Source organism: Haemorhous mexicanus, chromosome 1, assembly GCF_027477595.1.
Source record: "Haemorhous mexicanus isolate bHaeMex1 chromosome 1, bHaeMex1.pri, whole genome shotgun sequence".
In the NCBI taxonomy this organism is placed as follows: domain Eukaryota; kingdom Metazoa; phylum Chordata; class Aves; order Passeriformes; family Fringillidae; genus Haemorhous; species Haemorhous mexicanus.
Window position 1 is genome coordinate 139,705,561 of NC_082341.1, and position 13,309 is coordinate 139,718,869.

General features: G+C 38.1%; 2 protein-coding genes across 14 annotated transcripts in view; one reads left to right on the top strand and one right to left on the bottom strand.

Annotated features, from left to right (window-relative positions):
• The window catches only part of OXR1 (oxidation resistance 1), a 264,414-nt gene extending 261,188 nt beyond the window's left edge, over positions 1-3,226 (top strand). For 12 of the 13 annotated variants that reach the window (XM_059865204.1, XM_059865222.1, XM_059865245.1 and 9 more), the window contains 2 exons: positions 145-218; positions 928-3,226. In XM_059865204.1, the coding sequence (XP_059721187.1) occupies positions 145-218; positions 928-1,063 (210 nt within the window). In that variant the 3' untranslated portion in view covers positions 1,064-3,226. The remainder of the gene's footprint in view (positions 1-144; positions 219-927) is intronic. The other variant, XM_059865305.1, reaches the window with a different exon arrangement.
• A 2,185-nt stretch (positions 3,227-5,411) lies between these two features.
• Positions 5,412-13,103, bottom strand: ABRA (actin binding Rho activating protein). The gene is made up of 2 exons (XM_059865331.1): positions 12,314-13,103; positions 5,412-8,098 (listed from the first exon to the last, which is right to left on the bottom strand). Exons 1-2 carry the CDS (start codon positions 13,063-13,065, stop codon positions 7,621-7,623), a joined length of 1,230 nt encoding a protein of 409 aa, XP_059721314.1. The 5' UTR covers positions 13,066-13,103; the 3' UTR covers positions 5,412-7,620.
• Positions 13,104-13,309: the final 206 nt, after the last annotated feature.

The window sequence follows — 13,309 nt, forward strand, 5'->3', positions numbered from 1 at the left end:
TTCCTGAATTTTCTGTGTCAATTTCATTAAACTGGCCTCTACCCACCCATAGTCTGTCTTTACTGATGGTTGGTTTCTCTTCTGCCAAAATGAAAAGTTCATATCTTTTTACTTGCTAGTCTGTTTTTTTTTTTTTTTCCTTAGGTTTTTAAATGGACAGGAGACAATATGTTCTTCATTAAAGGAGACATGGACTCTCTTGCGTTTGGTGGAGGAGGGTAAGTTACAGTTAGAATCTATTAAAAATACTTGTCTGGACACCTTTGAAAAGAAAAATTGGAATTCAGTAAATTTCCTTTGGTAGCTCAGGACTCAGCAGTTACCAGCCAAGAAACTTTAGTATGTCAGGTGTTTAGCTTCCAATGCTGACAAAACTTAAACAGGAGATTTGTCTTCCCCATAGCGTGGCATAAAGTTTCAGCCCTGCAAGGGTATGATGCCTTCATATGATTGTGGAAGGATGTAAATGTGAACATTATGTGTAACTAGAAGAGGCCTGAATTGAAACTGAGCCCCCCCAAAATATGTCAGTCTCCAGAAATCACACATTGTCATGTCCTGGCTTTCTTCTGCCCATGCAGGTGCATATGCTTCTAGAATGTTTTCCTTATTTGTTGCTAGCATTCTCTTTAGATATAAAAGTGCTATTATGCTATCTCTTTAATAAAAATGGAAGAGGCTGAAAACCAAGGAATTCTAGTTAGCTTATTTCAGAATATCTGCAAAAGGGATATTCCTAAATTAATAATAAATAGTAAAAATAAATAAAATCATTGTAGCATAAATTTTTTAACAGCCATGAGGTACTTGTGTTAAAAACTAATCCTTTAATTCCTTCTCACTTCTAAATTTTGAATGCAAAATACCTTGATGGATTAAATGCTTATTCTCTCAGTCTTTTGCTCTAATACATTGTCTGTCTTGCAGAGGAGAGTTTGCTCTTTGGCTTGATGGTGATCTCTACCATGGAAGAAGTCATTCATGTAAAACATTTGGAAATCACACACTTTCTAAGCGAGAAGACTTCACTATTCAAGACATAGAAATATGGGCTTTTGAATAAGTATTTCACTATTTCTACAGGTTATTGTCCCAAACCTGACATGAATCAGTGCAGCTTAAAAATCCCTAGGAGCAATATAATGTATTTTACTTACCTGTTCTGGTTTTTTTTTCTAATTTTTCAGTGTGGCCATTAGTTATTATTTTTAAATAGCAGATGTTTTTTCATGCCCTTGCATCTGTAATATACTATCATACTTTTTCTAAGCTATAGACTCTTTTACAAAATATTGATCTTGTGGACTAAAAACTAACATTAGTTACTTTGAGCCTTGTGGCCTGCAAAATTGTCTTATCCATATTACAGTTGCCTCCCAGGTTTCCCACACACACCTTTCCTGCAATCCTGCTAGGGGGCTGCTTCATTGAATATAGCTTATTATTTTTGTATTCAAATTATGTCTATGAATGAAGTTGCCCTCTGTGAACCTCTGAGAAAGCTGCGTGTGGGTATTTGGCAGCAGCACTGCCAAGATTGGTCCAGACCAATGATGGGTTACTCAAGTGGTGCCACAAATGGATGAGAAGCTGAGCATTCCTTCTAAATGCATCCCAGTAGGCACGTGGTGAAGTTAGAAGACATCCAAAGTCAACAGTGCCACTTGTCTTGTTTCTTGTTCATGTGTAAAAAAAGTCAGTTAATATGTGTTGTAGCTGCATGCTGATTGTATTTAAAGAGTGTTTTGCACATGCTGTTAATGATCCACAGGTTTGGGACAAATACTGACAATATTGAGCTAAGTGGCAAAGACTTACAAAATAGCAAGAGAATGTAAGAATATGATAGTTCCAAAAAACTAAAAGGCTAAAGCAAGCAAAACTCAGTGAACAATTTGTAGCTATAGTAGGGCATTAAAAGTACAGAAACAGATGCATCTTTCTTCAACATCAAGTGTCAGATATATACTGTTATACTGTTGTAGCCGTGTAGCACATCAGCTCTGAGAATATAGCTTATTCCTGTCCAAAGAAAAAAAACTTGTGATGTTTTTGAGTGGGTCTATGTTGTAAATTTACAATTAGCACCAGCTCTGATTAAATTGACATCATGTATCATAGGTAGACAATATTGTAATTCAGTAGACTTGTGGAATATGCAAACTTACTGTCATGTGACCTCAAAAAATAAATGACAGGCTAGAATACAGTTCCAGTAGCTCTTGTCCACTTTTGTAGAAAACTCGATAAGCCATTGTGGCAATAACAGCTCAACAAAACTGTTTGTTTCAAAGCTTTTATTCTATGTTCTGCAAAACAAAACAAAAAAGAACAAAAAAATTGCTGTTAAGTGTGACAGTGACTGACTTCGTGCTGAAATTTCAGCTATTTCAGACAAATATTGTATATTATCTTGTAAATTAATGTTTAAAGTAGTTTTGTTATTATAGAAAAGTGTTGATTGACGGGTTGCTTATAGCACTTTAAATTATTCTAGAAATGTAATAAAAGCCAAATGGGTTGGCTTACGTAGATGTTGTTGTATATTTCAAAATATTTGCATTTCTGGAAAGTTAAACTTATTTGAAGACAGCTTACTGCTATGGTAATGAGAAAGGGCAGATGTTTCATCTATAATATGCTAATGCTCAATATGAATAGAAAAACAGGGCTTTGTTTCCTGTCTCTATGTATATCTCTTTATCCTTCTTAGAACTTAGTACAATGTGTAGAGTTAATGTTTACAAAATAAGGAACTGTAAATAAATTGAAATGGCTTTTCTCCCCTTTGGTCTTCCACAGCAGTATTATTGTCTTTGTGGAGTTACAACTGATTATTACAACAAAAAAAAAATCCTGTAATGGATTTCAAGTACTATAAGCTCACAGTGATGTATAGCAAATAAATCTAAATATATGTAAAAATAAACTTGAGTTGGAGTTTATTTAGAAGGTTGAGTTTATGTAGAAGCACAGAGGCTGCTTTTTGCTGTTCATTTAACAACTGAATGTATAGGATGCATTTTCTCATTTTTTCTGGCATTTCTGGGGCTTTTTAAAGCCCCATGGAAAGCAACGGGAATTAAATACATTGTCTTTAACAATTTTGAAGAAGGAGAAGGAAAAAGGAAAGTCTCAGATTGTCCTTGCTGACAAAACCATTAATTCAGCTGTATCGTCTCTATCCTAAGCTCACATTGCAAATAAAGCATATTTTAGTTTTTTAGAGGGTGGTGTGAAGAATTTTGTAAATAATTATACTTCGAGTAATTGAATGAAAGCACACAAAAATCTTCAGTAGCTAAATGTTGCCTAGTATTGGACCAGTCTTGGAAAAGAAAATAGGAAGCAAAAAAGTGAAAATTAATGCTTACTAGTGTTTAGTAAGCAATAGATTAGCAATCATGCTTGTAAAATACTAAATTAGTTAAGATACAGAAGCAGAAGTGACTGTGGCAATGCTTGGTGAAGCAACAGACTGTGTAAGGGATCTACAGAAAGTAGTGCATGTCTATTTAGGCAACACCATGAATTTTATTATCAGAGGTGTAGTTAATTTCTGTATGACACACATAAAAGCACAGTCTTGATGTCCCTTCTGCCTTCAGTTCATTATCCTTTTTTTACAGTAGAATTCCTTTCCAGCTTTCCTGGAAAGGTTTATTTCTGTGATTGTAAAGCATTGAAAGTTTGACATTCCCTGAAGGCTTATGAGACCTGTTACCTGGAGTTGGCTGCCATAAGAGTATTTCTCAGCATCCAGTACTTAGATGGATTCACTGAGTAACTTGATGTTTTATTTGGGTACCTGGGATCCAAACATGGGATTCTTAAATTAACACCTTTTGGCTCTAAATCCTATCTGTGTTAGTTACTGCTTTTGTGTGATCTGCAGAGAGGTCATAATTTATGGCATAGGGGTTGTGCTTGCATCTTCCTGCTCACCTGTTTATATTAGTTATTTTTTTGTACGGGAATTAGAATGTCTGTATAAAATTTGCTCTTGGAAGATAAGTAAGAACATTGACTATTCCTTCAAGTTCAAATAAAAAATAATCTTGTATTCTTCATTCGGCATTTGAATCTCAAATCTCACTAATATGTTCTCCCTTCATAAAAGAGCAGATGTCATCAGGGTATTTTACTGTTGTCATTGCCATTTAGAGCTCAATTAAGGGAGCAAAACTTCTCTTTCTCCTCTTAAAGAGTATGTGCTACTGCAATGATAGAGAGCTACACTGTGCTTCTGGAGCAGGGAGAGGAATTGTCCAGCTGAGGGAATGGTGTACACTTGGTGCAGTATGTGCAAGCCAGTCCTGCTGGCTGTCTCACTGCAGAAGTGCCAATGCCAGCTCTGCTTTCTGCTGTCCTGCTTCCCTTACAAGCAGTGTAATCTTAGTTTGTTTTCTCTTGTGATAATTACACTGCTAATAGTACACGTGCTGTTGAATGCTAAACTGCTTCATGCCCTGAGGTGTCAGCAGTGGCTTTAGTTGAGATGTTGGGGCAGTGCAGTGTGTGCATAGCAGCAGAAATGGCTGTGGGAGAAGGGCCTGCCACTATCTGTCCTGTGATGAGTGATGATTGAACTTATCACCATGAATAGTATGCTCTTCACTACAGCTCATTTTATTTCAGTAGCCTTCCCCTGTTTTAAAAATGAGCTTGCTACTGAACCTTACTTGTACAGAAACATTTGTAAAGAAGGAATTACTGCTGTGGAGGAGGGAGCTGATTTCTACTGGGTAGAATACATGTCCAGTGAACCTTCCAATTGCTTCAAGCCACTGTGGTAAGACTTGGGAAAATGCAAATGTGTAAAAGTTAAATTTATTTCTTCTGATGCAAGTTTCATGCTGTCACTTAAACTTTGTATTAGAATATGAAAAATGTATCTAAGTTGCTACAGAAGAAGATAAAATTTTTTTCACTACCAAGGATGTGCAAAACCAGCACTAGCTTCAGACAGGAGGGTGCAGGAGCTCTGTTTCAAGTAAAACATTTTGGGAATGAATACAGTATTTAAGAAAAGAATGTGCAACTACAAGATACCATGAGAGTAGCTGAGAGTTGCTCATCAAACATTAAGAGATGTATTTTCAAAGCAAGTCAAAATTAGGAAAGCAGGTCTTAAATAAAAATTTACAGAGTGCTTTAATCAAGCAGGTTTTGACTTTTATAATCTCTGCTTAGAATATTTAAATTTGGCAGAGGTTGTGCTGGTTTCACAGGAATGTAACACAGTATAGTAGGAGAGTTAGGGTGAGTAATTCAGGGAGTACTTCTAGTTTGTTTTTTAGTGAGGTCAGATTTATTATCTCCCAAACCATGGATGAATTTGTCACACAGCCTAATGTAAAAAAATGCTATGAAGCATATAACCTACACAAAATGCTTCCAAACACCATTGCTTATATCAATTATTTAATATTTCTTTTTGACAAAAATGATAAATTATTTTCAGAAATTTTGCATTCTACTGCCTACTTTGCATGATACTGCCTACTCAAAGGTAAGTAGTGGAGGATAGTATGAGCAAAAATACTAGTTATGTCACGTGGTTTTCTCATCTGATTGTAAATAAAATAGTTTGAGGGGAAGAATAGGAGAAAGGTGGGGGTTTGGTTTATTTTGCATAGGGATGACTGAATAGGAGGCTTAAGTTACCTGCACTGAGCTACCAATCTGTGAGCTTAATTCACTTAGCACTTACATGCCTTAAGTGTGTATTTTTTGTACAGGTGTTTTGTATAAGGTCTGTTGCCATGTACTCTCAAATCTTTTTCTGGTGCTTTGGACAGAGAAAGCTTCAAAGGAAATATTTTAACAGCCTATGAAAAGAAGAATTTATGTGTGCTTATGTTTTGAAGCAACTTAGTGACACTTCACTGAATATGCACACGTGTTTGATCCCTAGTATGTGGGAGAATAACCCAAGTAATAATTAAGGAGTTCATGTATTCCTTTGACAACAAAATTTTATCAAGACAATTTAGACAGCTATAAAGGGTCATTGTGTAAAGATGTAAAGAATAAGGTAAGAATATGCAGGTAAAAATTATTTTATGTGAGTATTGCACTAAGACGTCTGTTTTGTAGGTCAGCTTGAGTAGTCTTAAGAGATCTCAAGAAAATATTAAATAAGCTCCATTGATTCCATCTTACAATTTTTCCTCTGTAGAGTCATATAATTATGCCTAAGTATTAATGATTTGCATAGATTTAGAATAGATGTAGTAGTCAGTTCTTGTATCAGTAAGTTATAAAATATTTGGTTTATTTATACAGCAAAGCTTCAACCTGGAGTACCTGTATTCATAATAAGACAGCAATATTCGTTTTATCAGAGACAAGATGTTAAGACACCTCTACTTCTGTAAGAAGATATTTGTTCTTTCAGTTTGAAATAATATTAAGGGGGGAAAAACCACTTCTTTTTCACTATTTGCCCAGGCATCTGCTCTGAAACAAATGCTTTTCCTGTGAAGCACACACATTTTACCAGGATAGCTATTTTTACAGTGGTAGACAAACTGATCTCTCTAATCCAGCTAGTAGCAGAGACCTTACAGAGATCTCAGATTTGTGAATAATACAATTTTAAGTCCTAAAAATATTAGTTCATTAGCACTTAGTCTTCTCTAGCATTGCCTGGACTGAAATACATTATTTAGTGACATTGGAATGGCAAATACTGTAAAATTGGGCCAGTATTTCTGTGTAATGTGGAACAACATTTTCCTCAAAGTTATGGATGCTGTTTCTCTGTTTTTTCACAGAAGTACATTTCAATGGAAGTTGATGATGTTAGTCACTTTTTTGCTGTATATAAAAGTACATGTACCTAGCTAGTTTTTATATGTTACATATTATTTTTCCCTGTATTTATAAGAACAGTATCGGCATAGATAATCAGGTAAGACATTGCACAACATTACATAGAAGGTATTTTTTGGTAACTATCTAATCAAAACGTTTTTATTCATTACATTCCAACCTCCATAAGTTTAAATATTAAACAATCTAAAAAATTAGTTCTATAAATACAATAAATATATAAAACCCCATTTATAAAAAGATTTTTTTATGTGATATGTAAGAGAAAGCTGTGTCAACAGTTGTATCAACAAGAGAATACTGCAGTAATAGTTACAGATTGTGCTTGTAAAGAAAACAAATGTATCTTTGATTCTGTATTAAAATAAGGTAATTTTACTTGTATTTAAATCAATTAATTAGAAAGTGCATGCACAAGAGCATTTTTCAGATCAAAACCTTTGTCTGAGTTTATTTTGTCATTCAGCTTCTGATCTGGCCTGTTTCATATTCCTGTAGCTATTTATATTGGGCTTTTATCATCAGCTGCTTATGTTCCATATAGGTTTTTCTCCTTATTTTTTATGTAGTAATGAACTTAATTGTTCTGAAAGCAGTTCTGGTACAAAACAAAGTCCATTTGAGTGTTTGGGTTTTCATGCACTAATTATAAAATACATATTTTAAAAAGTACAATTTTCTGCATGGTGAACAGGGGAATCTTATGTTCAAAGTGTGCAAATGCTAATGGCAAGGGAGAAGAGGAGAAAAGTTTTCCAAAAGTTGTTCTGGTTATAGCCTAACTTATTTTAATAAAGTAATGATGACATTATCATCTCTTCCTTGCCATAACATTTCTCCTTCAAAGTCCACCAGCCCATGTTTCCTGGCTCTCATCAGAATCCCAACAACCTTGTCTGAAATACGAACGTATCTGTCGAAGAGTTCCCCAAAAGTGACTTGGATCTTGCCGTCGGGCCGTGGCTTGGCCATCGACTCGATGATGAAGCACATGTCCCTGATCTCCCGGTGGATGTGGGCCTCAGCTCGCTTGGCTCTCTCGGCAGTTTTGGTTCCTTCCTTTGGGCGGCCGTACCCTTCATCTCCTTTGTGCAGGCGTGTGGACATGGCCAGCTCGTGGTCAAACTCCTCGCTGAAGGGGTTCAGCTTCTGCGTTGCGATGTGCTGGTCGGCCCATTCCTGCCACCTGTCCTTGAGGCTGTGCACGGCGCTGCATTTCCTGCGCGCCTTGCTCCGCGCCTCCTCGCTCAGCCGGCTGGCGCTGAAAGACACAGAAACACACCTGAGCTTTGCATCTCCTCCTTTCCTGATGCAGTTCTGCTGTTCATTGGTCTCTGCTGTGACTGGGTTCTGTGGTTTAGGGGCCAGCTGGAATCCACCAGGTGGCATGAGTTCACCACTACTAAATTAGTTCTCTGGGGGCTGTTCACCCATATTCAGTTTGCACACAAAGGCAAGTTCCATGACCACAGTTTTATCCTGTCTACACTACAACCTTCCAGCCCGGATTTGAGCCTGGTTTCACAAACTTTGTCCCAGAATGACTTAATTCTATAAGGGAACAAAACAGTACGTTGCTGGTCGCCTGCACTTTCTGTACCTTTGGTCAGTCACGCAGTTCCTCATTCTTGCCTGCTTGGCCAAGCGAGAAGTGTGCCTCCCCTGAGGTTAGAGATGCTGATTGCTATAGGTGTATGACCTAGCTGAGAACTAGAGGGTAGTGCCTAGAAAAATCTGTTCTCTGTAATAGATGTCAATGATTATAGCAACAAAAAAAACCTAATTGAGTGCCGTAGCTCTGTCTATGCTTCTGTATCTGGAGTCTGGTTCTGAACAAATATTCAGAGTTCAAAATTCACATTCCTATGGGTGTCAAGGACAAAGGATAAGAAAAGACCTTCAGAGATTTTTTTTTTTCTTTTTTACTTAGTGTGATAATTCTGGTTGACTCCAAGCAGACACACTATCCTCTTGTGGCCAATTTCACATGTTGTGGGGGAGCTGTAGATAGTCTGAGCTATCTACAGCTCATTGTGCTGTCATTGTGCTGTCCACGTTCTGTCAATGTGTATGTACTGAACTCTGTTGGGACTATGCTGTGCTGTGACTGTGCCAAAGTAATTTGTTTTCTGATATTTTTACTCCCCAAAAGGCTGCTCTGCAACCTCCCCAGTAATGTCAGCTGAATATTAACACCAGAAAATCAAAATGCACTTAGCAAGCAGCACACAGGGCTGCAAAGTTGCAGAAAAATCTGTTCCCCTGCTGTTTGGACATTCCTTTGTTTTCTACTAAGCTGGTTGAAATAGAGAATAGGAGTCATGGAGATGTCCTAGTTCAGATTGGTGCACCAGAAAGATGCCAGTATTGGACAGGGCTATGCTAGGGTAAGAATTGCCAACACCAAGTGCCAGGGATAGAAAAAGAACTAGGAGAGCTACACTACATTAGCTGTGGAGTTGCCCTAAGATTGGCTTAGCTGTATTGAGGAACTGTGTTTAAAAAGCTCCAAAATGCTCTTCCCTATCAATTTGGTGAAAAACCATCAGAAGAATCTAGCACACTGAGTTGCCAAGCGCACCCTTCTTCTGTGGTGTGACTACAGAGCATCCTGAGAGTCGGCAGCATGTCTGTACCTGTAATTTTGTGTAAATGACTAACAGGTAGGTGTTGGCAGGAAAGCATTAAAATATACTAGTAGGGTAAATCTAGAAAATTTGGTTTCCCAACAATAAACCAAATGCTGCTCTATACAAGCTGTTGTCATACAGAGAAAGGGAGTGCTGTTATCCTTTGTCCCTTCACCTGAATTGTGCCTTCATTGTCAGAGAACTGTGGGCACAGGGTTTGGCTATGCAAAGCAATTTGTCTCCTGAAGCCTGTGGCTATCTCAAAAGTCACAGAAACCCTTTGCCAGCACAGTCTGAACTCCAGCTGAAGCTAAGATTGCTTCACTAGCTCTCCATGTGGAAGCCATCAGTTAAGGCAGGGGAAAAAAAATCCTAAGTGAATCAAAATTGCCTTGAAGAAATGATGCCATCAGTCTCAGTGGAGTTTGAGTAGATATCATCATGGAGGGTTTATTCCTCAGCCACAGCCACCTGCTTCCCCTTCTCTCCAGGGACTATGACCACTGAGAAAGTCCTAGATGTTCAGTTCCCCAGGTTGAGTGGAGAGAAGAGGGGGACTGAGACAGCAGGAGGCTGTGCAGACTTTGTTTAATGGTCTAGAATGTATTCCCTCCTTTTTCTATTGAAACTAATTTTCCTTTCTAGCAGATTTTCATTGCATTCCTCATCCAAATAATCTTCTCAGTGGTTGAGAAACCCATCTTATCTATCTTTTTGCTTTTATCATGCATCATGTGGGCTTGACAAAACCTGCCTTTTTTAATGCAGCTTGTAATTTAACCATTTCTAGTTGATGAAGTGCTATTTTTGCCATTGTTTGGCTTAATGACAGGTTTAAAACATGAATTGTGAAATAGAAGCATTTTTTCATTTTTCTACTACACCTACACAAAGGATTGTGCACCCAAAGTGAAGGTTTTGAACTTCTACCCACTCTAAGAAGTGCTTTACATGCAACAATCAAGTAAGTTAACCTGTTAACCAGAATGACCATCTTAAATGCATTCTGACCTTCTAGGCAAATAATGTCCATGTTGCATATTTGCCCTGTTTCTGTCTGTAGGGGAAAGATATGAAACCCATTTTAATGTTTTGAGTTTCATATCCCTTCTGTTGCATCTTTTTTGCTTCTATGCATGAACAGAAGAGTTCAGAAGAGTTTCTTATGCCAGTTGAAATCAACAGGCCTTCTACTAAGGAAGCAACCTTATTCCAGTATGCAGTGAAGCTGGAAATAATGAAGGTGCTGATGTGAGGAAAACAAAATACTTGTATTGATGCTTTTTTCCAGGAACATGGAGAGGAAAACAGGAGGTATGGTTTAACAACTGTCTACTTATGGCCTTTTTGAAGAAGCTTAAACCACATTGAAAGGTTCATAAAGGTAGCAGGCTGAAATAGTATATTCTTAGGCTGTAAAATAAATTTTAAAAAATGAATAGTTAAAAAAGTTCAGTCCTGATAGCAGCACCATAAGTGCAGAAATTTAGTTCTGTGTTTGATTTCAGTGGAAGAAAGAGCTGTAAGTAACATAGAGGGTGTTATTTCAATAATTTGGACCACAGTAAATATGGCAAATCAATCTTTTTTCATGGTAGCAGCACTAAAATTAGACATACGAGGAAAATATAAGAAAAGTTTAACAGAAGCTAGATAGTTGGTCTGTTTCTACCATAACATTTGAAACTGAGAAAATTTGTTTTAATTGAAGTTGTTTACAGATAAGTGCTGCAAATGTATTTTTTTCCACTGTATATTTGGAATCTTTGGTTTGAGGTCATTAAAGGATGGTGCACACAGACCTTGCCAAAAGCAGGTACCAAAAACTTTCAAGCCCCAGGTTACTGGGGAGCTTTTTTCACTTGGGCTGTTAACCATTTTCTTCTTACAGGAGCTGACTGCTCAGCTGTACTGCAAAGCATCATTCTAATTCCATTTGAATAGTTAAAATAGCTCTGGGGGTGTGTGTTCAGATAGCTGTGCTTAAAGGTACTGCATGGTTGAAATCCATAACTGTGTTAGTCACAGTCTAATGGTCACGATAATGCTCATCAGTAGTGAGGTGTAAAACCAAAATAGTGGCCATGACACAGCCTGCCTGCCTGTCTGCACAGGGATCACAAAGTCTGTTTTGGCATTTTCATCAGTTTTTCGTTGTTGGTTTCTGACCCAGTTTTTAATTTCTGAAAATGTGATTGGGATATGGTATGAACTTGTGGTCCAAGATACTGTGGAATTTTCCTTTCTTTGAATTGATGAATTCCAAATTCATGGAAAGCTTCCAGAGAGAAGCAGTGAACTCAATTTTTGGTAAGAAATATGTGGAAGTAATTCCCGCAGCATTAATTTGGGACATTCTCTTCAAATTGCTCCTGAGAATATTTCCAATTTATACTAAGCAAAATAATGAATAAGTACTTGGAAATGCTATTTGTCAAATATATTGATTTAGGCAACATTTGCTCAAATAAATGAGTAGCTAAAGGCTCTCAATGAGGTAAAAGTTGTGATTCTGAAATATGGACTGAAGTATTAAGAAATAGGTAGCTATTTTGATGAACTGGTAAATCCACTGTGAAAGTTAAGTATAATTAACATGTCCCAAATATAACTTCCTAACTTTTTGTATTAGGTACATAGTCCAATGTTGTTGAGTAACTACTTAAGTATGGAGGGATAAGTGAAAGGTCTCCTGAATATTGATTAATTTTTTCTAAATCAAGAATAATAGTTTATCTTTGACCACTTACTAAAAAGTGCCCCCCCCCCCCCCCCCCCCCATTTTCCCGATGGAAAGCTGTGCCCCTCTGCCATTTGTGTTGATGTAATGAAGATGTTTTACTTACAGAGATGGGACAGGCCGTTTAATCCTCACTGCTGTCACCTCCTGGTCACTGTCTTCCTGCTCGAGCTTGTCCTCTGCTTCCCCATAGCCGCTGTCCTGGGCATCCAGGCTGTCATCACGGCACTTCAGCAGCAGCTCTCCCTTGGCCCCATCCTTGTCCTCATCTTCCATCTTCTCCCAGCCCTTGGTCAGCTCTGATACCACATTTGAACACTTCCTCCTTATGCTTGAAGGTAATTTGTTGCTAAGAATTTTGTCAATAGCACTTGATTCTTCTTTGAGTTTGGTCATCTCTGAGCTGCTGTTGTTGTTCTCGTATCTTTCACTGAGGAGGCTGACATCGCCTCCTCGTTCATAGGCTTTGCTGACAACTGTTTTGGTCACCTCTTTGCTTTTAATGCTGAACATTTTGAGGTCTTCATCTGATTCCCTTGCATTTTTTTCAGCATCTCTTATTGTCACCGAATCCTTTGCTGAGGATTTTTCATCGTCTTTTTCTTGGTCCCTCTTGACGGATGGAATTTGCCATTTTTCGAAGGAACCTTCTGGCACAGGCTGAGCTGATGAGCTTTCTGCAGTGGGGACCCATCCAGAGGGCTCTTGCTCTTGCTTTACATGGTGGTCAGATGCCCACTGCTGCCAGCCTCGTGCCAAGCTGAAGACCTGGCTGGCCATCCGGATCTTGTGGACAGCCCTTCTCACAGGAGCAGCGCTCGGCTTTTCTTCGGGAGCCATGCTGCTGTCTGCTGCCATCCTGGCTTCTCCCCTCCTGCTCAGCCCCTTCTGAATGGGCTTCCTGAGGTGAATAATGCCCTCTGAAGAGGACCACACAGATTTAAATAGAAGCAGGAGCAGTTGATGCCTGTGGAAAATATGTGACATGCTTCTCACAAAGATAGAGTATCCTCACGGTTGCAGAAGTCTTTTTTTAAAACGCAGGGTTACATTTCATCACAGCAGATGAATGATGCATGATGTAAACAGTGTGACACAAACC

Bases quoted from the DNA above. Each gene is read 5' to 3' on its own strand.
- ABRA (XM_059865331.1), bottom strand. From the start codon at position 13,065: ATGGCAGCAGACAGCAGCATGGCTCCCGAAGAAAAGCCGAGCGCTGCT. The intron at 8,099-12,313 runs GTAAGTAAAACA...TGTGTCTTTCAG, and splicing joins AAACGGCCTGTCCCATCTCT to CGCCAGCCGGCTGAGCGAGG.